The sequence below is a fragment of the Larus michahellis genome, chromosome 4 (genome assembly GCF_964199755.1).
Source record: "Larus michahellis chromosome 4, bLarMic1.1, whole genome shotgun sequence".
Classification (NCBI taxonomy): domain Eukaryota; kingdom Metazoa; phylum Chordata; class Aves; order Charadriiformes; family Laridae; genus Larus; species Larus michahellis.
Genome location: NC_133899.1, coordinates 40,225,551 through 40,253,209, shown reverse-complemented (window position 1 = coordinate 40,253,209; position 27,659 = coordinate 40,225,551). Strand labels below are relative to the sequence as shown.

General features: G+C 41.2%; 1 protein-coding gene across 4 annotated transcripts; it reads right to left on the bottom strand.

Annotated features, from left to right (window-relative positions):
- Positions 1–290: 290 nt before the first annotated feature.
- On the bottom strand, positions 291–27,659 carry LGMN (legumain). Of its 4 annotated transcripts, none has more exons than XM_074584181.1 (14): positions 27,472–27,659; positions 20,808–20,999; positions 12,796–12,893; positions 11,865–11,946; positions 11,248–11,333; positions 8,659–8,734; positions 8,116–8,178; positions 7,155–7,221; positions 5,371–5,489; positions 4,609–4,698; positions 3,715–3,912; positions 3,017–3,187; positions 1,867–1,934; positions 291–1,078 (listed from the first exon to the last, which is right to left on the bottom strand). In XM_074584181.1, exons 2-14 carry the CDS (start codon positions 20,943–20,945, stop codon positions 1,039–1,041), a joined length of 1,296 nt encoding a protein of 431 aa, XP_074440282.1. In that variant the 5' UTR covers positions 20,946–20,999; positions 27,472–27,659; the 3' UTR covers positions 291–1,038. The 4 variants fall into 4 exon arrangements, with proteins under 4 accessions (XP_074440282.1, XP_074440281.1, XP_074440280.1 ...); XM_074584180.1 differs by having other exon boundaries at positions 20,808–20,952; positions 27,472–27,564; XM_074584179.1 differs by lacking the exon at positions 27,472–27,659 and adding an exon at positions 26,614–26,842 and having other exon boundaries at positions 20,808–20,952.

Genomic DNA, 27,659 nt, shown 5'->3' with positions numbered 1-27,659 from the left:
CGTAAAAAGGTATGAACAACCGGAAGCTATTTTAAATCACCTCATAACCTCTAATTTGTTCCCCTGCTTGTCATTTACTGAGTCACCTCTAAGGAGTGGTGCCTTTGGATGTGATTTTGGGCTTTTGGTTTTGTACTTTTTGGTTCTTGTTTGGTTTATTTTGGATTTGGCGGTTTTATTTTTTGAGATGACCTACTTTATAAAAGGCTTATAGGGATAGATAACCTTTTAATGCAACGTCATAAAATTAATTAGCTCTCATTCAAAGACACAAGATGTATAACACTGTATTGCCCTGTGGGTTGATGAAACCGTCAACTTTATTTTTATTCACAGGCAGTTCTTGTACTCTGTGACTTCCCACAGGTTTGTGTGTATATACACTTCATTGTAGCATACTACTGCTAAATTTACAGCATTAGATATTTGTGTTTTTCTTTGGGAAACGGTGTTTTCTACCCACAAAGACTGCTACTGTTCACAGTTTAACTGTGCTGTTCACATCTGATAGTTCTTGAATGCAACTCACTTCTTTAAACTGTTAAGGACTTAAAACTTAAAGAACAAGCTTTGGTTTCTTCACTCTTCAATCAATCTGCAAATTAGTCACTGTAGTGGAATTCATTAACCTCTTTTAAAAAGCTAATAGTTAGCAATAGTATAATTTTTTTTCCAGGATTAATGACTTAATGTTTAAATTTAACATAGACTTAGCAATCACTGATAGATACAGGTGGCTTGTAGTGTTCACCCAGAGATTCTTAAAAGCCCCGTGCTTTGAAACAAATCATCCATCTTGAAAGCTCCAGGTGGTTGCCAAAATGCCTCTGTGAAACCAGCAGGCTGTCAGCAGGTGGGGGTGCAGGGGACAGCACTGGCAAGTGCTTTGCTGCTCATGGTCAGGAGCCTCAGCTCCCAGCACAGTCCCAGTACAGCGGATGACTCTCTTCATGTTGGCATGCATGTAAAGTCTGGATTATTACAGTTACAAAAAGTTATCACTGGTAGTAAGGGTTATATTAAGGACTGTTGTTTCCATCAATACCCAAGGCACACTCGATCCATGGCCAGGCATATTCTGCAACAGAGAACAATCATGATGAGAAACGCTTCAGGTGTCTGCTCTCAAACTGTTTCCCAAACTGACTGCAGCGGGATGCCACCAGGAGTGGGGGCAGCAGTTCTTCACCTTCTGGGTTGCGTGTGCATGCTGCCTAAACTACCAGTCCATCCTCCCATTCCCTACCCTCTGCTTTCCTCTCTCCCTTTTCTTCCTCTCATGTGACTCACAAGCTGGGATCCCATCCTCTCTCAAAAAAATCCCAAGACAGAATTTCAATGCCGTGCTTCCCTTGCCCCAACTGCACCACCATAAGGCTCAGCTGGACCATTATTTCCCTGCTTTCCCACCACGCGCTCAGAGATGAAGGCCCTAGGACCATATTCCCTTTCCGCACCAGAACCCCGCAGTGCTGTGGTGTTCTGAGCCAGCAGCTGAGGGGGCAGAGGAGAAAATATGCCAGTTCCCAACCCGGCTTCAGTGTACGATCATACAGGAACTACAGGACAACACCCGTGTCCTGTAAAACACACCAGCCATGCAGTGCAGTGGGATCCTCCAACTGGCTATAATTTCCCCTGAGGGTCTTCCAACAAGGAAATTAAAGGGTTACTGGGGAACTGGATCATTATGAGTGGGAGGGAACTAATAATGATGTGTTTTCCAAAATTAGCATTCGTAACTTTAGAGTCATAACTTTACTGACAAAATAGTCAATGGAGCAGAACAAGTGAGCAGCTTTGTCATGCTTCATCTGCCTATTAGCTTCCACTTTTCTAGCCACAGTGGGCCTGGGAACTCATTACCTGTCTATGGGGTATCCTCCTTCACAAACGTTGACCAGGGCGTACAGCTGTCTCAGTGCATACTCATACTGAAATAAACAAGCATTGTTAATAACATCAACGATGGAGAGCAGGCATGGTTTATCCAAACTAAATTATGGAAGTAATTCAGAGGTGTGTTTATTTGCTGGTCTTGACAATGTAGTACTAGGTTTAATGGATCTTCTGTGTACTTTGCTCTCTGAACTTCATTAGGTAAATTCAGCTGTTGCTGCACAATGCCGCCTTAGCCAAGGCTCACCTATCTAACCAACTTCATTCAAAAACACCCACAAAAAAACCAAACAAAAAAACACTAACGAGGAACTAAAAGTTTAACAGAGCAATGTGGCCTCCTAACAGCCTGGTTGATTAGAAGCTCCAACTGAAGGAGTGCATCTGCTTTTGATTTGTATGCAGTACTTAAAGCTTGACTAACTGCCACATAAGCCCACTGCTTTCTGCTAAAATAAATTTATTTGCTGTTGACTCATCCTACCACACACCACTGTCTGCTTAGGTAACCTTGCCTGACATCAGGACTGGGTTTTCAGGAACAGAAACTGACCTCTCTTATTCTTGTCTAAACAATGGTTAGAAAAACAGGATTTGATCCTCAACTGGGATCCCAGGAAGACTAGACAGTAATAAAACCCCTAAACTAAGAAGTCGCTCTCAAGAATTGAACAAGACCATGGGTGTAGCAGCTAGGCTTCTGCAAGGAGCTATGCAACAGACAGTCGTAATGTAGAAATGTGAACGTACGAGGGTTATGAATTCACAGCGGTGGTGCTGCTTCTCTGTTTTGCTAGTAGAGATGCTTCAAGCAGAAATACAGCATGACTTCTTTAATATTAGGATTTCTGGGGAGGGAGCTGATGAAGGGACAGCACTAACTAGTAAAAGGTAAGGATTATTTCTAGTTTCGTTTTTAGTAATCTCCTTGCTTATCTACAGGCGTAGTGGAAGTGGTTTCCTGCTTCCAAAAACGTTACTCACACTCTCCAAAACTAAGCTCTAAGACTGCCCCCAGGCTAGCTTTTCAATAAAAGCTGATTTTGCAGACCTGCTCAGGACTACTAGACTTGTCTTACTGGTACGTGTATCAGGTTATATCTAATGCTTGACTTACCAAGGGCAAGTGCCAGTTGAAGCAATGAGCTTTGAAGTGGTTCACCGCTGACTGGTAGCAATCATAATTGCTGATGGTCATTCTGTCTGACAGAATTTGGTTGGTCTGGTCTTTTGATCCTGTTACTAAGGTGATGATCTTTCGCATGGATTCTTGGATAAATTCTTTCACCTGCACACAGAACAAGAACTTAAAACATGCTTTTTCTAAAGCTAATTTGAAGACTTTGAATTAAATTTCTTTCTCTAAACCTCCCTCAACTCTTGGGCTCTTTAAAGAACCCAATTTGCCATTTATTTTTAGCCCAGTCTTTTGGATCTGTCTCAACACACCAATGAAAACTAGGGAGACAGACTCCTGGCACCCAAAATCACTCACTGTCCTGGTGTTCTGCCAGAAGACTGACAGCAGCAATACTGGCTACCATTCTGCAGGAGCTATTTGACTGGGAGACTTCCCAGCAAGAATTCCTTTGGACGCAGATGAGGAGTTTCCTGACAGTAGAAGCTGTGAGACTAACTTTTACATGTGCTTACATTTGCCTAGATAATCACTACTGAATGTGCCTCGTGGAACAGGTGGCTGAATTTTAAAGGAGGAGTAAACCATCAGTCAGAATTTCGTTGCAATTTTCAAAAACTGGAAGCAGTCTCTCAATCTGACCCGATGTATAGTTCGAACTTTTTTTTTTTGCTTACCTCCAGGTGTGTTTTCATCTCTGCAGCAATCTTCTTAGCCTCGCGAATGTCATTGGTAGCCATCAGCTTTCGTTTCATGATTGCAAGAGGTACATCAGGACTAGGAGTCAGGTCATAGTGTTCTACAGGTGGCAGAGAAACGGGGACAGATTTCTTCCCCATGCCCTGAAACTGCATCACTTTCATGGAGGAGATGCTCTGAAGGTTACAAAGGAAACAAATGGAAACTGTCAATCACTCCAGCAGGTAGTCTGTCTTTGGTTTGCCACGCAAACCTAACTCTCTAAACTTGCTTTATTAGAGAAAATAAAGGAGATCCTAGGGTTGTAAGTGTGTGTGCATGCACATGTTGAGCTTTTTAATACAAGGTCAAGGCTGCCAAAAATCAGGGACCTTTTATTTCCAAAACTCACTGTGAGGGGAAAAAAGACCATCAGGTTAAGTAACCTGACTACTTTTTTTTTTTAACAAATATTTAATTTGTGTTTCTATTAACACGTTGAATAATGGGACTAGTATAAATGATACATCACCTCTCAGCTCTTCCCTTTCAAGGGATCAATGTACTTAACAATTCATTAATATTTGTAATATGCCCGGAAGTGATAAATACCCTTCTTATACTTGATTGAAGTGTTAATAACTGGCACAGCTTTGAGGACAACTCGTACCCTGACTCCTTTTATTAAAGCATAATACAAGGCTGTAAATCCTTTAGCATCAGGATCATTGTCTTTTAAATCCTAAGTGGTCTTCTGAAATATGAAGAGTTTCACTTTCTAAATCAAACTTTCCAGTTTAGTGTTGTGTTGTTTTATTTTTTAGGGATGAAAAGTATAAGGCATAAAAGGCTTTAAAGATATACCTGACCAGGAAGCCCACTCAAATACATACTCTGTTTCCATACTGCATCACGTGGCTGGTGTTGGTGCGTTTCTTCACAAGCTGAAACTGCTTGTGGAGTGTTTCTTTTCTTAGATCCTCCTGCATGAAGAAACTTCCATGTGGTCACAGATATTTACATTCAGCTATTCTAAAAACGCAAAGAAACCTGGAAAAGGTCTTAGCTGACAATATGCAGCAGAAACATAGTGCAAGAGCTATACAACCTTTAAAAGACATAAAAGTAAAAAATTAAATGAAGGTTTGACAGCTTGTTCTCAAATTGCTTTTACTGATCTCCTTATCTCCCAGCAAATGGGCAAGAAGGGAGTGGGCGAGCACACAAATTCCAGATGTGTTTCATTAATACTGTTTTCCATTATGCTAACAAATGGGTTAGCCACAGTTCAGTATTTAAGGATCCCTGAACCAGAGGAAGAACTTACTGAACTGCCCAATTTGTTTAACAAATTTGCAGATGTGGTCTCAGATTAGTAAATCAAGATTATGTGAATTTGACACTAGAAGCTAGACAGCTTCTAATCTTATAAATAGCAAAAAAGTATGTTTCTGAAACTTTCATAAATAAATTTAGTTGCCCAAACAAATAAAGACTATATATGGTTCTGAACAGTAGATAAATACTTTTACCAACTCAATTTGTTGATTTTAGTCTGATATAATAAAGATTTTCATAAACCCTGTAAAAGAGCTATTTTTAAAAAGCCTAGTGATTTCTTTCATGCTGAAACTTAGATGAGCTAAGTAACTTACCATATCGGAATCTTCCATCCAATTCACACTGTACCAGTCCCCAAGATAAGTCTGCCTTTCATCATCATAGTAACATGCATAGGATGACTCTCTGGGATTGGCGGCTGTTGTTGCATAAACTGTAGACAAACGGAAAGTAATTTTTTTTTCTTATATTTAAACCTCCACATGATTTAGTACTTCGCTGCACGTGATATATTTGCCCAAGTATTTTGGCTTTCAGTCATTTACTTCTAAATAGCAGGAAGGAAAGAAGCCAGTTAACCACTCTGTTCGGTTAGACTCAGTGCTAAAACCTCCTTCCTTGCTGCCAAACATGTGGTCTCAGGTGCTTAAAGAAGAATATAAATTTCTTGGGGAAAATCTACTATTCAAAGAACTGCCTGACAAGACTATGCACCAACAACCATTAATGTTCATTTTCTTTATTACAATAATGAGGACCTCTTTCCAAACTTGGAGTAAATCAGATAAATCATCTTTTCTTCCAGAAAATGCCACCTTCTAAGTAATATCCTTGCTTGAATACTGCTCTGCACTGAGAGAAAAGCAAACCAAACCTCTACAACATCTGCCCCAAGCACAGCGTTCCCAGTAAGTCATCTCTAACACAGTAGAACTGTAAACGCGTCTTTACAGGTATTATTAAGACAAAAGCTATTTTGACTTTTTGACAAAGTCAACTCATAGCATACTTGTGTAACCGAAAGAAAGTCCAGGTTTCAAAATGAAAAAGTGTTAGGCATGCTTTTATATAGCTATAGTGTTGTTTCTACTCACAATGTACCTGAAGTGCAAAAGCCCCAAAAAAAGTCTTAAATCTTGTCTGTGTAGTAAAGTGCTGCTCTTAGCACCCCTTAAAATGCTTACTGAGTAACCAGTTAAGTTTTGTAAGTTCGCCATTGAAGGCTGACAAAGACAGATTTGTAGTGCAATACATAAATCGTCAATGTTCCGCCTTTGTAAGTCTGTGGCAGAGCTGGTGGTAAAACCAGAGAGTCCCTGGACTGGAAATTTCTAATAGAACAAGTTTGGGAAAATGCTGATTCACTGAGCATTTATTTTGAACAATCTTCAATATGAAACATTCTGTGTGCACTTTGTGTAAAGCCTTGATAGGGCCGTAAGCTATCTAGGTGGGTGCCAGGCAGCATACTCCAGGGCCAAAGACCCAGGAAGCCACGGATAAGCAGGTTGGTGGTCTTCCCTGGAATCACAGCTTCAAAACTACAACAAAGCCAGAGCAGTCGGTCTCCCTGCCATGGAACAGGAACTTCAAAAGATTGTGATTCCTCCTCCTAATTGAGGCTGAGCTCACAGCTCTGCAGCAGAGAGCTTAGAAACCCTGAAAAATCTGAGTTCTGCTTCCTGGCCTATTGCGCAAATGAGTGTAGCAAAATTGCCTGGCAATGATGTCTCCAGTGCCTTTGCTACTCAATGAAACTGAGGGCAGGAACTTCACACCTGCTCTTAGCAGGCTAAGAAATGGCAGTGTAACTTAACTGCTACCAGTTAACGGCAGCCACATAGTTCCTGAAAAGAAATCCTCTTTCAACTTCTCATTTGCAAGAAACTGAAAGCCTTGTTAAGTCTTCATAACACTCCATTAATTCTTTAAAAGGAACTTTCCATAAATGGAAAATACTACTTTCTCTGATTCTTGTGCTTCCCTGCTAAAACCAGACATAAAAGTGCCTTGAACCTGTTCTTGACACAGTATCTGTTTAGGTCCTGTCTGTGACAAGCTGTGACACTTAAGTCCAGTAAGTTAACTGATTGCTCACCGTTGATATTATCAGCCAAATGATTCATCATAGATCCAGACTCGCATGCTTCAATGTAAAACACCATCTATGAAATAAATCAGAGACCTTAAGAAATTCCATGAGGAAATGGAGAAAAGTCCTTCAGTGCTTTTCAGCTGTAGCTAGTTGGCCTGTCCTGCTATCCCTGAAACTGAAGCTATCCATAAAGCTAGAAATTAAAACACAAAAGCAAACAGATCAACTTTCATTTTTGGGTACTAAACTACATGGAAAAGGAAAACATAATCACAACGAAAAGATGCTAGTAATCTCTACAGAACCCACGGGGACCTACTGCCTCATGTGCAAAGCACAAATGAAATACACAATCACTCTTCACGCACAGCAATGTGCTGCCATTGAATGTAGTATTTCTAGAACCAAGGGCCACACAGGTGTTCCTAAGTACAGCCAACAACATTAGACAGACTACCACAGAAAGTTGCTTTAGAAAGGCAAGCTACTCAAATGTTCTAAATAGTAATTTTTCTGCTTAAAACCACTTGCGATGAAATAAACGCACAGAATTTTCTGACAAGAGGTACAGTCTCTTAAACTACATTAGTGACTATAAGAGAAACACGAGGTCTACACAAACTTCCTGCAGTAACAGTGCAGTCTGAAGTGAAAAAAGCACAGGAAGAACAAGTCAGGTCCGTATTTTGAGGGTGCGGTAGTTACGGATGTTGTTTCTCCGTGGTTGGTCAAAACATATACCGTTATCAAAAGGCAGTACTACATCTCAACATTGACTGCAAATATACAGTGAACTAAAAATGCAGATAAAATCTGCAGAGGATCAATCCTTTTAAGTGCAAAATCCTAATCCAAATTTCATTGCGTAGCAACAGCTCCCTCCTGCTTCAGACTCCCAAAATGAATCTCCCTCTCCCATGACAGCTGCTCTTTTAATCTCAAAACTTCTGATATGTTTGTTTACCTGCCGGTATTTTTTGTGATGATACATGTACCAAATAGTCTTATTCAAGTCCTTCACGTGAAGCTGCAAAATAAGAAGGTTTATATTAAACCCACTTATGTTCAGTAGACATACAATTCGCTTAATAGGAATAAATACTAACTACTGTGACTACGTTTACTGTTTCCCATTAAATCTAGCCAGTGCTTTGCCCTTCTGAAATACAATGTTCTAGTATTTACCGCTCTGGAAAAGCTGAGTAATTGTCCCAGATGATATGTACAGTACACCAGAAAGGCAAGTCATACCTGTGTGAAACAGTCGGGACCACCAAAGCCCAATGAAATACTAAATGACAGAACTTAATCTCGACTTGAATGCTTCAGATTCAAACTGGAAAAAAATCCAAACTGGGGGGATGAGGAGATTATTGCTCCTTTTCTGCCTCCCCCTTCAATATGGCAGTGCATTGAATATTTTCATCTTTTATATTTTTTATTTATTATTTTAGTATGTCACTAAAAGTATGGTTTTTATGACAAAGTAATCCCCCAAAATGCTTACATCATCATCAGGAAAAGCCAGAAGTCCTGGAGCTCCATGGTCAGTGAAATAAACAAACACATGATCCTTGGGACCACTGAAATGGAAAAAATTGCAAACAAATTCTTTCTAGCCTCTTCAACCTAATCTTCATTACAACAACAATCATCTGCTTCTCAATGCCAAGACATGTCAATATTTGAAAATAATACAGCTGACACATCTCCTTTTCTTGGTAATATTTTTTTCCTCCCAAAGCATACTGCTTTGGGTGCTTATGAAAGGAGATGAGTGTCTGCAAAAGGCATGAAAACAGGGATACCGGCTAGTCCCTCAAGCATGGGGAATACGGCAATTACACTTCACGTTTCAAACTGTAAACTAATTGCTGGTCAGGTGGGGGCTGGTACGTTGGGTACAGGCGGGAGCACAATTGGTTTTTAATGCCTATCTGAAGAATCTGTTATATTGTGGTCATTTGTAGCCATCTGGTAAAAAAGGAATGCTTTTATAACTAAGTTATACTGAGGCACCAGGAACACGGGGATAAACCATAAAAACATGTACTACTTTGTTGTGATCTGTATGGCTATACTTAGCCAGACCAGTGTCAGCCTACATCTCCATGAAGAACTGATGTGCGTACAAACTCACCTGTTAGGCTAGACTGGCGTTTGGACTAAGCGGCTCTGCAGTTGGTTGAGCACTGCGTGCTCACAGGCTTTGATTCCCTCACGTCTGTGCAGTACGCTGTTTCCTGTACATTTTTATTGCGCTCTAAATCAGGCAGATCATGTTTGGGTGATATTAAAGTCTTGCCCTAACAGACAGATCTGCAAAGAGCTTTTGTTTTTACACTGTGTTCAGGGACAATTAAAATAACGTGAACAGATTGGAAGGAGACCCCCAAACCCTCCTCTCTATCAGTGGTACAGAAATATGTATTTGCTCTTGCTCTTTCCTGACTGCAAAGAAGTATGACAGCAACAGCTCAAGGGGACGTTGTCTGCCTGCTGGTTAGGGAACAACCTGGAAGACAATCTGGATGCCTTTTGGGCAGAGGATAACTGAGTTCTTGTCCCACCCAGTAGCAGAAGTCAGGCCACTTGGAAATTCACACAACAGCGCCCAACAAAGAAGGGCTGGCCGTCACTTTTCTGGCTCCCACTCTTGAGCCTAAGTGCAAAAAATTCAACCAAGGTGAAATGCAAATAAGACTTTTATATGTGGGTTCAAATTGTCTTCCTGAACAGCTAACAATCTTTGGCCCTCTGCAGAGCCACTCCCTTATTTGACTTACAACATCAAGCTTTCACAGGTGAGGTGTGCTCTGAAGTACTTTTCTTAAAATGAAAAATGCTTTATAGTCACCTCTTGACTCATTCCAGCTACTAGAAGAGAACACTCTAGTAACTGTGCAGCAATTTAGTAACGTCTTGCCTGTATGCCTTGCGTATATCATGTTCTTTCTCAGCTTTTCGGGATGAAGTTTAAACAATTGAGAGCAACGGTTTATTCAACTACTGTTCCTTCATTTTTTTAATTCTCCCCAATGCCCGGGCAGGATTCTTGTCCTCTGTTTCATTGCTTTGTCTCTAAAATTATACTGTCAGATGAAGATAGGCACTTACACAATTTTTCCTTCACTACATTAGTTCTTCCAAATGATCAAATTTAAATTCTTAAAGGTTTTACAGGATATACTGTACATAGACAAATATAGCACAATATAACTCTTTACTAGCGGTACTGAGTCAGAAATACAGCACACCATCATGCTTTCATATCTCAAACTCTGTGAAAGCAAGATGAATGACTGACACCAGGTATCTTTCCAAGAGGTCTTCTAATTAGGCCCTCAAATATATTGCTTTTATTCTTGAATCACCTAAATTATATAAGCCTTTATAAACTACACCCATTACTTACAGATCTTACATTCTACTTAGCCAGTCTACAATTTATTATTGTTCATATATTAGAATACTGCCAAACTTACAATCATTTGTGTAATGTAGTTTACAAATATCTTAGCATAATACATCAATTACAAGGCTAATTGCTTATGCTACTTTTTCAATTGCAAAGATTTTTTTTTTTTTTTTTTTTTTTTTTTTTGCATGAAACTATAATTCCATTTCATTACATTCAAGGCCTCAATAACCTTACATCTGCCACAGACCATGGCTGGGATTAGACATGCCATTCTTTCAGCTGATGAGCTGTTTAAGGTATCTCTGTCCCTCTGCCAGGGACTGCTAAGTCTCGCCACCTCAGGTGACCAATACAACTGTTTGTGTGCATTAAGCCAAGCCTTAGCAAACCCTTCCTAGGCGTCTCCAAACCTTAATAAAACTCTCTTTGGATAGCAACTCTTGAAAAGACAATAGTCTAAATAACAAATACCTTAATACAGTTGATACTGTCCTCTAAAGTTCTTATACCTTCATCTGTACTGGGCTCCATACCAGCCAAATATCAGCAGTTGCTTCTTGGTGCTGGATAGTTTAAGAAGCCATAATCTTTGTATTTCTAATGTGAATTACCTGGCATTACCATCAATAGCCTTGCTGGATTCTCAAGTTGCTCTAATTTACCCTCTTCTTTTACCTTTTCAATACTTTTCCTGATCCCACCCCCTTCACTGCTTCCGCATCTCCTCTGAGAACAGCAAGGAAGTTCTTTGGAGTAACATCCTAAGGATTTAAGAGGATTAAAGTTAAATCTGATCATAAAAACAACAACAAAATCTTCATTTCGAAAGGCTTCTGAAAGTCAGAATCCATGCATGGATGGCAAGTTTAGCTGGCCATCCTTTTCAGTCTGTCATTATATAATGTATTAGCCACTGGTGACTCCCTCGGACACTGAATCACGAAATCACCAAGTGATTGGATTACTGTTCTGATTTAATGAAACAATTAGTCTTACACAGCTGTTCTTCAGATTGAGTTACATTTATGAATGCAAGACTTTTCCTCCTTTTATGTCGTGTGCCAGCACAGAAACAATGTAAAGGTTTACTTTTATGACCGCTGCTTCACTTCAAAGCATCTGTTGTTTATGTTCATCTTATGAACACCAAACTTCATGCCAAAGATTGCAAGTGAATAAGCTGGAGGCTTTATCCTATGTGCATTTTGGAGTGTAAGCTACAGGCTGAAAGGATTTGTGCAGAACAGTGGCTAATACTGAACCTTCCCTGGGGAATGGTGTTTCATTCCTACCTCCTTTGTATAGTCCTTGGGCACTCCAGCATACACATCTGTGCCATTAGGTCTATTGATGACAATGCCTTTTGTTGGATTTCTGAAAGTTAAACGGAAAATAAATATGAGTAATTAGCCACGTACCACACAATGACCACAGAACAACTAGGAAACCATTTAAACTGTCCTCCCTGGCCAGCTTGCCTGAGAGAGAGAGTAATGGGTATTGCACCATGTGTCAAGTGATCTCAGAATAAAAAGGCCTTTTCACTTCAGACAATTACATGTTTGCCTCAGGTGTCCTTCAAATATCCCATCTCAGATCATGTCAATTAATCTGAAGATGCAGGCGGGTGGTCTCTTACACTATCATCTCTCTACTTTCAGTCTTGCCCTAAGTCCCCTTTTCCTTTTTGCTTCCAGTGCTGCCGTGCAGCTGAAGTCCACTGATATTTGCTGAAGCTGTCTCAGAATTAGAAAGCAATATAGAAAATAGCATATAGAAAGCAATGATATGCTCTAGACAGTCTCCAAGAATGGGACATGTACACTTCTTTGTTGAATGTACATTCAGGGAATTAATCTGAGGATGTCCTTTCAAAAAAGCCCTGCAAGTCATACACAAAGCTTCCCTATTTTTGTGGTTTTAGGCTATTTATCTGCTGCAAACTGTTACGCCTGGGAGTTAAGATCACTTACTCTCGTAACAGTGAAGCTCTGCAGTCCTCAGTCCCACAACTGATGCTGAGTTGCGCAGTAAGGCTTAGAAAGCTCATGAGCACATTTCAAAGGAGAACTATTGAGCTGATGGATAAAACATCTCTATGCATATCACAGGTGGTTTTAAAAGCTTTTCTTATAAAACTACTACAAATTCAAAACACATGGGTGACTATGGCATGTTTGTAGTAACCATATAGTTTGTGATTAGCGCATGTTCATCACTTACTCGTCATTATCAGCAATGTCATCATACATCATGACAATGATCTGTTCATCTGGAATTCCATTTCGGTGTACAATCTGGTATGCATGGCACACGTCTGCCTGAAATTAAGCAAATTTTCATTACTGGCTTTAACAAAGACCAGAATCTTTGAGACCAGAAGAAAAATAGCTTCGCAGGCCTCAGAGCAGGCTATTATTCAAAAGAAACTGCATTCAAATATAAAAGACTGAGGGCTGAAATGCACAGGTTAAACCAAAACTCAATGTCTTTCTCTAACTAGGCAGAGTTGCATTAATAATGGAGACTATGATTAAAATCTCTCTCTCATTTACCTATTTTGATTTCTTATTTAAACAGAAACCAGAAGTTGCTTCAGACTTGGTACAGGTAACAAAATTTAACAAAAGGTTCTCAGCAATGTTCTGTGAGAAAATCTAAATGAAACCCTTGTGCACTGACAGACAAATCCGAAGTGTGCCAAGTAAAAGAGAAGAGTTGGATTCCCACCAATTTCAACTAGTTCTGTACCAAGCCTGCATGACTAAGCATCAGACTGTCCTTGGCTTAAGCAAGTATGGTTTACCAATCTCATGTCTGCAAAGATTTTATTAATTTTTGTTTTACTAGATGAAAATTTTGGTTAAGGAAAATTTCCTTTTCAATTATGTATTTCTTGTAGAGTAACACTGAAGCAACTTCAGAGCAAGAAAACAGATTTCACTGGAAAACAGAACTGCAGAATTTCTATTCAGGCTCTTTTCCTGACTTGTACAGGATATGAATAAGCAGATTTTCTTTACAGAATCATCTTCCCGTGACACAGAAATAACAACACTCATCAAAGTGATATTACAGTAAATGCAAACCTCTATCAGAACACCAAATTCATAGTAACTCCATCCCAAATAACTCTCTTCTTTTAGAGCTGCAGTCTGTGAATGACCTAATGGGATATCAACAATCATTCCTAAACTCTACAACTACAACCTACAACATGCTAGAAAAGCTGTGCAGATTTAATGGAAGAAGTCTCACCTAGCAAATGCACACTCCAAATGCAGGCAAAAAGCAAGCTTTAAAGCTTACTTCTATTGAGCTAATCTAATTTTCTGGTTTGTAAACCAAACTGAAGTGGTTTAAACGGACATACGTAAGTTCCCATGATTTAGGAGTACTAGTGATTTTGACTAGTTTAAGTGAAAGGACACTGTAAAATCCTGTCACTTTATAATCCTTGGTCTTCTAAGTGTGGCTGAAGCTGAAAAGTGAGGGTAGCTGTGCATGATTCTGGCCAGGGTGAGGCACATTCAATGCTAATGAACTCTCCCACAGCAAAATCTCTTCCCGTGGCTAACCCTGAACTTGTCCTTACTAACTAAAGCAGCTCCATTTCCTACTCCACAGGTCAGCCGACATTCTCTTCCGCCTATGCCAGACAGTCTTCACTGCTTATAGTTTTCCATTTCCTTGTATGTCATTATACCATCTGCTGCCTCAACAAGGCAAAAGGTAGAGGTTAAACAGAGTTATAAAGGCATCACGTATAATATGAAACAGCAGAGTGCAGGTTTGACTAAACATGTCTTTGATTTTCAGAAGCAACACAAGCAAAAGTAGAAGAAATCAGTAATCAGGGCATCTCCACACTGATTGATGAGTAGATCACAGATCTCCTCTCACTTTCCAGACATAATACACTTCTGTTACGCTGCCAGAAACAGCTACAGGCTGGCAACACACAGAAATGCTTTGGCATGCTATAGTAATGTACTATCAACATACTCAACCAGCAAGTGTCTGTGCTCCCACAGACATGCGACTGGCCCGTAGGGACTTCAGAGGTGTTTTTAATTCAAAGTACCCAAAATCAGTTAAGCTTTGCAAATGCATATTGTCAGCTTTTTTTGACTCCACTCTCCTTCCTTCTGATTCATTGACTGCTCGATATGTCCCGTCTTACTTAATAAAGCAGACACTGGTGGTAAATTTAAATGGGACTAATTCCCTAGTGTGGAGGGAAACAGATCAATGTAATCAATTCCCCTCAACCTTAACTGCTTGGGGATTGTCCCAGCCTTTTGATGCTTTTGCTAAAGGAACTGTACCAGCTGGTAGCATAATGGTAACACCAACATAGGGTAGAGCAGCAAAAATATGTTTTGCCGCTAAAACTCCATTGGCTACAGCAGGACAGTTCTGAGTAAACAGTTGGGGTTTTTTTGCATAGAATTAGCTGACCTGACTGGCCACCTTTGATGTTGGTCATATGTTCCCTCCCCTACACATATAGAGACTTATGTTTTTCTAAAACCAGAAGAGAAATAGTCTGCTGCTAGAGTAGGGAGGCGTATGTAAATGTAGAGTATTTCCTGTTGATGTGTAACTGCCTCTCAAATACTGCTGTTTGAGCCTTGTTTCTTCCAGAAATATTTCTGGCATAGCCGTTACCTGTAAATCACCCTAAAGGAGACAGCTAATATTGTTCTAGATCTCTTGGCGGTATTATTCTTGTTGGTTTAGTATGTGAAATGAATGCTATAAACGTTTACTGGATAAATTGTCACTACATGCAAATCACGCTTTTGTGGCCACAATTTGGGGTGTGTAGCAGCTGTCCTGAACAGAAAAATAGAAGAGAAGGTACAGCTGCTACTGCACAACGGACCTCACATGCCAGCTCTAAAACGGACACTGTTAATGGCATAGTTCAGACCTTTCATCCCTAGGTTAGTCTAAACCTGTTGCTACATCAGCAAATTTCTGTGGAATATCTATGCTTAAATCTGCTTAAATATTTAACTCCTCGATTTTGAAAGCATGGAGATCAGAGGTGCAGTTCCCCCATTTTCCTGGAATGGGCATTTTGTTTCACAAAATGTGCATTTGGGGAAAATTCTAAAAGGAAAACAACCCAAAACACCCAAACTTTCCTCTGCCATACAGCTGTTTAAGCATTTGAGTGACACAGTCTTTAAGTAGTCTACTTGGGGGGGGGGTGGTGTTTGGAAAAATCAAGTTATTTTATGACGCATGCATAAATAGTGCCTAAAGGGAAAAGCCTGGACTTCTGTGAAATTGGTTACTTCCAATCTTATGACTGCTAGGTTCACGGCTAATAAGCATGTGTAATGAACTGTCAGCTTCATTGCAAAGCGGCACTGTTCCCACTACAGGTACAGTGAAACGCCACAGCCTAAAAAAGAGTGAACTCTAATATATAAGCATGGTAGAAGAATACATCTGAAATGCCTGAATGTTTCACTTCCCTGCTTAAACATATATCAGTGAGTCAGCCAAAAACTCTTAACTGTATTAAGAACTTAGGAAAGGTTTTCCCATAGCTTCAGTTATAATTTTGTACGCACAGTAAGGAAATGTTAATTGAAGACAAACAGCCAAGGCATCCTTAATGTCTGTTACTTGCAAGACTGGAGAATTTAGGACTGTCCTGGAATAAGATACTGCTCTGGCTGGTGGTGTCCAAAACCCAGGATAAATACAGTCCCTGGCCCATAAAGCTCAGTAAGTATAAGACTAAAAACAACAACTGAAAACAGACCCATGCATGCAAATTCAAATTTTTTTAATTTTCAGCATTTTAATTTTGCCAGATTCTTTCAGCTGATCTTCTCCTCAATTAAGACTGTGTTTCACATCAGGCTTTTCCATTGACTATGTCTATTGGAGTATCCAGAACGTATTGGTCTATGTGTGTGTGTATATATATATATGTATATACACACACACTTCTGCCTCAGGAGAGGTAGAAGTATATACAAGATTCTGTTTCTTTTAAGGAGAACTAGTTTGTCGGCTCATTCTCTAAATTGCCCAGTAGCATTTAGTGCTGTATTTGCTCAGGTATGTCACTCAGCTTTCCAGAGATGTATCATCCAGCTTTTTGCATAGTAGAGAGCTGAGCCGCTTTCCCAAGGAATGGGGGAGTACTCTTTCTGGTATGTATTATAAATGCTTAGTTGCATTTAGGGAATAGCAGCCAGTCTGGTAATAAGAAAGCCGCCACAGAGAAGTCAGAATAACTGTTGAGGAGCAGAGAGGAGCACATCGATTGTCCTTCCACACAGCCCAAGCAACTCTAATCAAAAACACTGAGTTATGCATAAAACCACCAAAGAACTGAGAAGCCACAAGCATAAGGTGATGTACAAGCTAGCTTTGCAATGACGGTAAACCTATGACATTGGGATGTATACTATTCAAAACACTTAAAATTCATTTTAGGAACTTGATAAGATAAATGTTTAAGACAAGTTTAGATCACCCTGATTAGGGAAGTCTCAGTTCAGCCACCATAGACGCAACAAGTGCCTACAAGGTGTAAATCTCACTCACAGATAAGTGCAAACAGTGGTTTTTTCCTTATCTTGTCTACACATGAGGCTTGCACCACTGACAGTGGATCCTGACCAGTGACAGCTGAATCACAAGTTTCAGAAGAAGTTTCAGATTCCTTGAGGTTACAGGTGCAAAATCAGCATTTACAAGGAGGGCACAGTCTTTACAAACTTACTGTTCAGGGGGTCTGTACAGCATACAATGATGGACTATTTTCCCCACAAATTTTCATGTATGGAATTAAGAGATATTTTTGAAGGTGCAATATTCTTCTTCTCCGTTTATGGTTGTTTAGTCAGCTGAACACACCCTGCTATCAGGTAACTATTGCGGAAGGCAACAGAGTTTTGACTGTTGTGTGTAGGCAGCATGCAAAACAACTGGAGCTCATAAAATATAAATGTAATACAAACATACAATATCGTGTATTAACTGTACCCTGAGCAGCTGAACTTAGCAACTGAAACTCAGAGATGTGTCAGCTGAGGTCTCAAATTACAGAGGGATATTATGAGTGCTTAGTTGCATGTAGGGAATAGCAACCAGTCCGGTAATAAAATAGTGTCACATTGAGTAACTGCTTACAGGAACGTTCATATGTACTAATTCACTTGTAGACAGGCCAGAACAGAGAAGTTCTGAGGAAGAAAGGTGATGGCAGAAGGAAAACTAATTAATTGGGTACAATATATTTTCTTCTACAGTTTCCCCCTTGGAAAGCAAAAAATTACACAACTCCACAATCCTGGCACGATGCTTCACTTTCTGACAGTATAGGTATTATTCTACTGAAAAATAACATGTGCCTCTGCGCATGTTCACTATGGAATGACTTTCATGATGGATGAAGCACAGAACTGGAAGTCCAAGTCCTATTCCTGGCTCCACTGCAAGTGGCTTGAGCAAATAATCTAATTACTTACAGTGCTTTTGCTTCCACCTCTGGAAGGTACAGCATACTAACACACACAAAGACACGGTGATCAGTCTGCATAATGTTTCCAAAAATCTGTTATAAACTCCTGAGATTTCTGTAGTAACTCTCCTCTTCCGTATAACTCTCCTAAAAGCCTGTGGTTCAGCCAGTTTTGCTGGGAACGAGTTTCCCCCGTTTTCTGGTACCCAAGGCACCCTTCTCTGGATTACACTTCATGGCACAGAGAGTGGATTTTCTAGGACTACCTGCTGGGTCTGTCTCCCGGTATGCCCTCCCACCACAGGTGCTCACCCCTGCCAGGCCCTTAGGGTTGGCCACAGAAGGCTGCGAGGCAAGACAGCACAGGCTGCTGACGCACTGTATCTTGTGGGAACTGATTTCTTTTCGTAACAAGTTAGAGGCACGGTATCTTGCCCAGGACAGGTAAGTAGGAGCTCAGCCCCATTCTGAAGGATCCTTCACACAGACTCTTATCTTACGATGCTGATTTCATAACTTTGATAGGCTTATTAGTGCTGTTCTAATTTTCTTTTTTTGTTATTATTCCAAATGTTAATACTGTGCCTGAAGCAAGTGGTAGAAGTTAAAATACAGAAATTTCTGGCACTGAAATTCAGAACACTTTGGCACTGCAGGTATTTTGCATTATTAGTTCATGTTACCTTCAAAATGAAGGTGCTTAAAGAAATCCCGTTTTCATTTTTCTGAGCTTGAAAAGCAATTACTTAGTAACTGTGTGCAAACCATGACCACACTCAAAAGTTAATTTGCTCCTGTGAAACGGGCATGTTCAAAAGAATTATTGTTGGAAACAAATAGGCAAATATGCATCTCGCGTTCTTCATAACTCCATTACACCTGGCAGATATACTTGCCATTGCCGTCTCACTGACAGAAAGGTTAAAAACTTCTACGCTTGGGCAACTGTAGAAAAGGAATTCTCATGAGCCACAGCTTCAAAAATATAGTTTTATTTAGACAATGAATGTTGCGGTATTAACTCCTCCTAGAGTGGAAGGGAGCCAGCGAGACTGGTTAGACAGCAATAGCAACAACCAGAGCACAACTCAGTAATTACATTTAGACACCCCAGGGCGGGCCATGATCAAGTACACCCCTAGTATTTTTATAATTGTTTTCCAATTTCAACTTTAAAAGTATCTTTTTTTTTAAGACTTAATTTTAAATAGGAATAGTTTATATTAAGACTGTAACATTCCAACTATGATTATCAGGCGATATCTACAGTGCAAGGAGATGGCAAAATCCCTAAAACCAGTTTGTCAGTGTTGAGCTAGTATTTGCCAGTAACAGGTGGTTCTTCAGATGCAACAAGCTTGTCAGTCTGGTTCATTTATTTTTAAGCTCATCACTGTGCTGAAAGTTACAAACTGATTGTGAACTGAGAGGGAGGGGAAACATACATAAAACCCAGTGTGCCCAACACATAGAACGCTCATTTCTTCCTCAATTAACACAAACAGAGAGGATTAAGCCTCTCTAGATTTTACAGGCAATTACATTAAAAATAATAAATGCTTTAAAAATTTCGGTGCCTAGCAAATCAGCTTGATGTAAGTACCCAGTCCATTTAATACAGTTTAACTTTTAAAATGTTGGTTTTGTACACTAGTGTTTCAATCTCTGTTCAAGTTCACATTAAGCAACAATAGTCTAGTAAACTAATTTTCTAACATTTATAAATATACAGAAATTAGAATTAAGTGGACCGTGTTCTGCAGGAAAGCAAGAGGTAGTTACAAGTACAGAGGAAAGACTGTGTTTAAGTGCAGATTAAGCTGTTTAAGGGACTGCCCAAGAATTCCCCAAAAGGAAAAACTGTCGTGGTCTCCTGACTGCTGATTATAGGTCTTGAACTTAATCAGAGTTAAATCACTTAAATTTAGTCCTGTGCATCCTGACACTCACGCTCAGACCACAATTCCACAACACACTGGCTTTGACAGCAGTGTCAAACTCGGGAGTTCCTGTTCCCTTTTCTCCTCTTCTTTCCCTTCACTCTGATCCCTGCACCTCGGTGCACTGTATGCTTGTTGTGCCAACACAACTCCGAGGCCATGCTGTCGAACACAGTGAGCAAGCTGATTCAGGTTAAAAAGACCCCCCTTCTGCATGTCCCCCACCCCACAACAAGATACTGTGCATTTGGAGCCTTCACAGATTTAACTGGAAAAAAGAAAGCGAGGTTTTTCATACCATAAGGAAAAGAGGAAAACAAATGTAGTGAAATATGTCTCAAAACGAGGTTTAATTCAAGGTATCATTTGTTCAAGTGCAAGTTGGGGTTAGACCCTCTAGCCTAGTAATAGGATACTTAGACAAAATGATACATCTCCCAGGATGCAGAAAGGTGATTAGAGGAAGAATACTGCTTCTCCTGCTAACGACAGGTTTTCAAAAGATGAAAAACTGGATGGACAAAGTTGTAAGCAAAAAAAAAAAATTCAAATAGTAAAAGGAGCAGTGGAGGGGAATTCTCAGGGTGAGAATGACAAGAACTAAGACCAGGCTGTGAGTGAATCTTCTTGCTATTTGTTTTGAAAACTTCACACACTCCTGGAAGCCTAGAAGTAGAACCACTTGCCCAAATGACAGAAGGGCTGAACTAGTCTAGGCAGCTATCATCTCCCCGCGAGTCCCAGAGCGGGCATTTTCTGGAGTTTGGCCAGCATCAGCATGTGAGACCAGTGGTCCTTACCTGGTGTCGATAGTTGTACCAGCCGTTTGAACCTGCGACAATCACCACCCAGTGCTTGCCTCCATCTTCAGGTTCTTCCATGGGGAATGTGCTGATGCCCAGAGCACAGCCCAGCAGCACAACTACTTTCCATATCATCTCTCTTCTTTATTTACTCCACAAATGGGATGAAAAGAAAAAAAAGAAAAAAACCTAGTGAAGAAGTTTGAGAGAAGCAGATCAGAGGACATCAGTCAAAATAAAACAAACACAAACATCAGTAGTACCACAACCATAACCTTTTCTTGCTTGTGGGGATTTTTTGTGTTTTTACAGACCATTCAACCCACAGTACAATTTCTGGTCATATCTTCCTTTAGCACCAAGCTGCTTATAGTTACAAGAGTTTTCTGTCAGCTTTCAAATCTGACTGAAAGCAATTCTGAATAGGACAACCAAGTCTTTCAGCTCCCTCTGGTTGTTTTGCTTTATAATAGCTGGTAATGAATATGCCTCAAATACAGAGCAAGCCTCACTATCAAGTATTTCACAGATAAAAAATTTTCAGATTAATACTGTTCTCTTGGTCTCTGCTTATGTAATTCACTGGTTTCCACTCGCTGGCAATTAGCCCATTATTACTGAGTCAAATCCCGGGTGATGTAGGCACAAGGATGCATAGACGTGGAGAATTGCTTGGGACTTGGAAGGTCAGAGTGTCACAAAAGCTCTCTGTGCCCACAAAGCCAGAGATGGTGGAGAGAGGCCGTGTCGCTGTTCTGCACCAGATACAGCCCTAACTGCTGGGGCTGGGGGGAAGTGCAGACTGCGAGAGCCTCATGCTATTTGTGCAACCTGTTATGCTAGTGTGAACCAGTACCACATGAAAGAGTAGCATTTTCATCTGTTTTGCACAATGGTTAAGTGTTTGCACCAGGTGCACAGCAAAAGAATTGGGTCTGAGCCTGTGGACGGCAAATTCAGAGCAGAGCCAGAGAGGCAGTTTGAGCCCATGCAGAAACGGCTCTTTCTACTTTCTTGAGAGCACTAGAAGTAGTGTCCCCACTAGTGAACTTCCTGGGCACCCTGACTGTCTGATAAAGTGTTTGCTATAAAAGCAAACAATCTGTCCATATCAAATTGAAGGTTTACTTTTGTGGTTTTTTTTTTTTTCTGGGGGTGGGGCGTGTATGTATACTGGTCACCATCTCATGTCTGCTGCATCCAATGTGTCCTCATAAAGCAAACCCTTGAAGAACTGCATGCTTTTGGCACATGCACAAAAATTACATACTTCTTCATGCACTGAGAGATAGGATTTTACACTGGCCTACTTAGAAAAAAAGAGATTCTGGAGGCAAGATGTGTTGCAGTAAGAGATAGCCTACTTTAGCATGGTTTTCTCTGGAATAAAAGCTGGAAACTCCCAAGCCATACAACTTGGTCACAAAACACAATATCAAAGCTACCACTAAACCAAATAAATAAACAGTATCCAAGTCAGCTTCAATTCCCACCAGCCAAAACCATCCATCTGCAGCCACTCAAATGAGGCTGAAACAGAGAAGCGGCCAGCTCCGCTCCGAACCAGCTGTGTACAGTGAAGACTGCTAACCTAATGTGTGGTACGGGTCTTTCCAAGACTGGATCTACTGGTCACTGAGATTTGTCTTGCTAGCAGCAGTGTGAAAAATATACTGCATATATTTTTGGAAGGTTTTTTTTTTTTTTTCATTCTAATAGAGGTAGCACAAAGTAAAGAAAGTAACGTTAGCATATCAGCTCCCACAGGAAGAGCTGTTACCACACAAAAAAACTCCAGAACAGAAAGGAAAAGGCAGAACCAAACGTTAAGTGCTATGACACTTTGAATCTAGGAAACTTATCTTTCAGGCATAAGCCACTCCTGTAACTGCCTGCAACTATGAGATTTGGGAGCAAGAACAGTACATGTTAATTTAACAATTTGGGGTTTGTTGAATTAATAGCTACTTCAGCAGTTAAGCCGATATGAAGGAATAAGCAGAATTTTCTGCAGTTTGATAGACAGTTGTAATCTCTCATGTTGAGCTGGAATTGTAAATTCTTGTCATTGTTGTCACCAAACAGTGACACGTGGCTTTGTACGGCAACTCTACCATGTCTATCTCATCACTTCTTCAGATGATTAAGACAAATAACACACTAACAACTGCACTGAAGATACACTGTGTTTACAGTATCCACAGAAACTGCCTATTTTGTTGCCTACAGCACTACTAAGATTCAGACCAAGTTATTTAAAACTTTCGTAAAGTATGACAATACGCCATGGGCCAACAAGCCTATTCATTCCCAATATTCAGTTGCAGGTATATCTAACTCCTGAAATATTAGACAAGAAAAGAAAAATCAATATGTTTTAGAAGATCTGCTTAGAAATCTTAACTGAGTTTGACTTTATAAAGATGAATTTAATACAAACAGATTCCTCAGAGCTCAGAATCTGTTTCATGAGAAGAAGCTTTTTTCCATGTTCATTAAAGCACAACTTTCCATTTCTCCAACGAAAAACATTACTTACGTTTACATGAAAAATACACAGAGAAAATAAATGGTTCAAATGATTGCTGAAGGTCTGGAGATCCTTTCACGTGATGCTTAGCTCTTTTGAGATGTAAATAATTAATTCGAATTCAGGACATACCAATAGAAGCCGTGTTGCTGCCAGCAGTTCACTGGGTCACATAACATGATGGCTAATTTCAAGGCAGATCCTAGTAGACAGACATCCATCACATGGAAACAGTCACTGCCCACCGTCTGTCAGTTACTGATATACCGCACAATGGAGACTAAAGCAGCTTCAGAAAAAAGTATGCTATGGAGTGCTAAGTCCTGAATTGAAAACAGTTTGATGGGACTGTCTTTCCTGACGAATTCATGCACCAGAGTATCGGAACACAGATCTATAGCTCTCTGGACCCCAGCCGGTACCTCTGCTCGGGGCTGTGCTGTGTGGGACGCAGGTATGCCAGATGCCAGCCCTGCATTCTGCCTGCAAACAGGCCCACAACAGGAAAGCTCAGGGCCAGATCAGGAACAAAGACTTAAGTTATCAAGCCTCTCAGGCAGGCCCTTCACGAGGAATTCAGAAGCCTCCCATGTGGTACGTGGGTATTCAGATCATCAGATTTCTCCCCTCTGCGGTGACAGAGTTGTGAATGATGCAGAAGGCCCAAGGAAAAAAAAACAAACCAAACAAACACCAAGAAACATTTGCATTGTATTATAAAAACACATATGTTTTGTCATGGGTTCTTCCAAATAGAAAAAACCTCATCTTTTATACTAATTAATGACATATAATCCCACTTATCTGTTTTTTCCTATAATTAAATCAAATTAACACCAGAAAGAAGGGGGGAAAAACCCAGACATACCACAATGCACTAATAAGCCATGATTAATTAATGCTGAGCTCTCCAAGGTTCTCTGAGCAGCATTTAAAACAGGTTTAACTGTGAAACATACGTGCATTGGGAATAGGTCTTTCATTGCTTGTTTCCAACTACTGAAAAAAACCCACAAACCCAAACAAAAACAAACAAACAAAAAAGCCTCCCATATTTCTCCTTGTTTTAAAGAAAGCCTTTCACTGCTCAGGCAGGCAATTTAAAAGATTGTGTTCTGGGTTGTCTTGAATGAGTTCTTGACCTGCGGTTGAGAAGAGAAAGTTCCTGTCACATACTGCATCTTCAGGTCATATTAGAAGAGAAACCAGCTCAGCTGACCACCTTACCAGAGAGCCATAAAAAGCAAGGAATCAAAGATCTTTCACATGAGATCATAAATGCATGCTCAGTGAGACTACACGGAAGAACTGAAAATTCACTACAAGATCATTTTAGATCTTTGCTTGACGGCAAAAAATAGGAGATGATTTTATCAGCACTGCCTGGTCTTTCTGGTAAAAGAGTTAGTTAACTTTGCTTTGGAAAGCACATAAGGAAAAAGGCACATTTCACAGACGTAGTGGGTACAGCATCAGATCTACAAGCGCAGAACCACAGCACGTACACACACAGGTAAGGTGCTGCGCAGTTTGCACAGCCCTGGAAGAAGCATGGCCAAAACTGGGTGGCTCTTGCCAGAACAATTCACTCAGCCCTTAAATCCTGTTTTGCCTGACAGAGGTACCTTGACTGCTTCCCATGGGCTAGCACACATCTCTGACTTGATAAGAGAGGGATGCTGAAGAAAGACCACATCTGGAAGCGGACGGTTGCTGCTAGAACAATTCTTCTGGTCAACAGCGCCCTGAGTTCACAACTTTTCTTTGGGAAAACCGTCCACTAAGATCAAAAGTCTTAGAACAGCAGGATACCACCCTAAAGAAAGGGGTTTGAGTTGATCAAAGCATTTTCCACTAGTGTTTAGAGTGATGTTGACACTTTGGTAGCTTAAACTCCGAATATACCTCAAGCACAGCCTCCCAGACCTATATAAACAGAAACCATATATCCATTTTCCCTTCATGTGAAATAAGTTAACAGTAGTCTTGGGTGAAAATAACAACCTTAAGATAATCAGCTGATCACTCCATTTTTTTCTGGGAAATCTCTCTTTTCAGCTTCCCTTTTTATGACCACTAGCCTTCTAGTTTTCAGAATCAAGTCACAATTTCTTTTCCCATACAGTGCTTGCATATTGCCTGTCGCTGTAATATTTAGATGCTGATTTCCACAAAATATGTGACTCACGATAGTGCTCCTCACAGGAAACTAATGTCTGCAGTTCTCTGTCAGCAATGTTCTGCCTACATGTTGTGCTGGCTGCCACGCAAACTGAAGCGCCTAAACCCATGATTAAGCCCCTGTGGAATTAGTCTGATTTTCTTGTCCACTTGTAGAGTGGTAGAGAGATATCACTGTAAACTCTGATAAGGTACGTTTTCAGGGAGATTATGGTCTCTGTTGCAAAGCAGTTCTTTACAAAGCCTACTAGTAACCATTTTATGAATCAGCTTAATTTGACTAGAACTTGTAGTAAAATAGTTTAGTATAGCTACTGAAGAAGTATAAGTCACTTTTACTGTAAAAACAAAACTTGTAATTATGTTAACTCAGAATGGTTTTTACACCTTTTTAAGTGTTAGAAAAAGGTATTTAGAAGTCATTTAAAATAAGGTTCATTCTACTGTTTGCAGATTCCTCTTTCTCAGCAGCAGAGAGATGGCACCATTTACCAGGGAAAAAATAATAAAAATAAAAATCACTCCTTATGCATCCTAGGATGGAGGCAATCTAATAGACCTGTTTTAGGGGGGCTTATTTTTTTTTTTTTACATGCACTTCAAAAAGCCCAGATTCAAATTTGGTAGATCTTAAGGCTTCAGTAAAACTGCTTCTGATATTTACTTTCAGATCTGTCTACAAATACACAAAGTCTCCACAATCACCTTCTGATGGTAGAAAAAGCAGCTACTGCAACACTGCATAAATAACTTTATTACCTTGCACGATTCAGGACAGGATAGAGGATTAGGTCAGATGAGGGTTAGCATTTCTGCTCAACAAACAGAAATTTTTAGAGCATGGACAGAATGAAATTCTGGAGAAGTGATTATGCAGAAAGCCTGTGAGTCCCACACTCCACGTCTTTTACCATGGTTTATCTGAGCATTTCAGATCTTCATTGCAACCTTTGTTTTAACCCCCAAATTTAGACCCCAACGCAGTGTTGTCCCATCCTAAATTGGAACTAGTGGTGCTACTAACCCCAAGCATACTTTCATGTTATGGCAAGGTTGTCCACCAGCTATAAATAACCAGACACAGTGCAGTACCTTTCAGGCATCATCAGCTCTTTGCAGAAAACCCATAAATTCTGACTCCATCCTCTTCCCCCGTTAAAAACGTGCTATCCGGGGACTAAACCTGCACTGCTGCCACCGCCTCCCCTCCACTCTCCCTCTTCTCCTGGGCCAGCAATGCCCCTCTGAACGAGCCGCTTGAGCTCCTCTCCCCGCTGAAGCCCTTCCAGAAGGGCGAGCTCAAATACAGCTCCCGAGCCAGAAGGGCCCCGTGACAGGGGCGGGGGGACAATTGTGCCAAACCCCTTATTATTAAGGGCAGCACCGACGATGCGGCCGGGCGCTCCGCGGCGAGAACACACAGGAGAACGGCGGGCAGACCGACCCCTCTCCCGGCAGCACAAGGCCGAGGGTGGGGGGTCTGCAAACCGACCCAACCATGGGCCCCTGTCGGCCTCAGCGCTGACTAACGTCGGGCCCCGAAACGGGGAGGGGGCCGGCAGAGCGCTGGGGGCGCAGCAGCGCCCGGAGCTGGTGAGGGAAACCAGCGCCCCTCGACCTCTCCCCTGCAGCCGGCGGAGCCCCTCGCCCCTACCCCCGGGCAGCTCAGCCGCCGGGGAGCGGAGCGGGCCGGCACCCCCTCACAGCACATCCCCATAACGGATCCCCCTCACGGCTTTCCTCAAAGCACCCCCGCCCTCGCGATTTCCCTCACGACACTCTCCCCACCGACGGCTTCTCTCACCATACCCGCCCCCCTCACGGCTTCCCTCACCACACTCCCCCCACCACCCCTCACGGCTCCCCCTGCATCCGCCTCGTCCTCACGGCTGCCGCCAGCCAGCTCTGACAGAACCCTCCCAGGACAGCGCGACCCCGGCAGGCCCTTACCGCGCTGCCGGCGGAGGTATCGCCGCCGCGGCCGCTGTGATTGCGGTAGGCGCCGTGCAGAGGCAGGCGACCGCCGGCCGCGGTGGGCGGAGACCGGCCTCGGCCAATGGCGGCAGGGCGGAGGCGGGGCCAGACACCTACCCGACCGGCACTACGTGTCCCAGCAATCCCGGCACTCCCCCGCGTTC

What these genes read in the sequence shown, in the direction of transcription:
- LGMN (XM_074584179.1), bottom strand. An exon ending in TCAGGAAAAGTATTGAAAAG is followed by an intron (nt 8,735 to 11,247) that starts GTAAAAGAAGAG and finishes TTTCCATTTCAG; the next exon opens with TGGTCCCAAGGATCATGTGT. An exon ending in TGGCTTTTCCTGATGATGAT is followed by an intron (nt 8,179 to 8,658) that starts GTAAGCATTTTG and finishes CTTATTTTGCAG; the next exon opens with CTTCACGTGAAGGACTTGAA.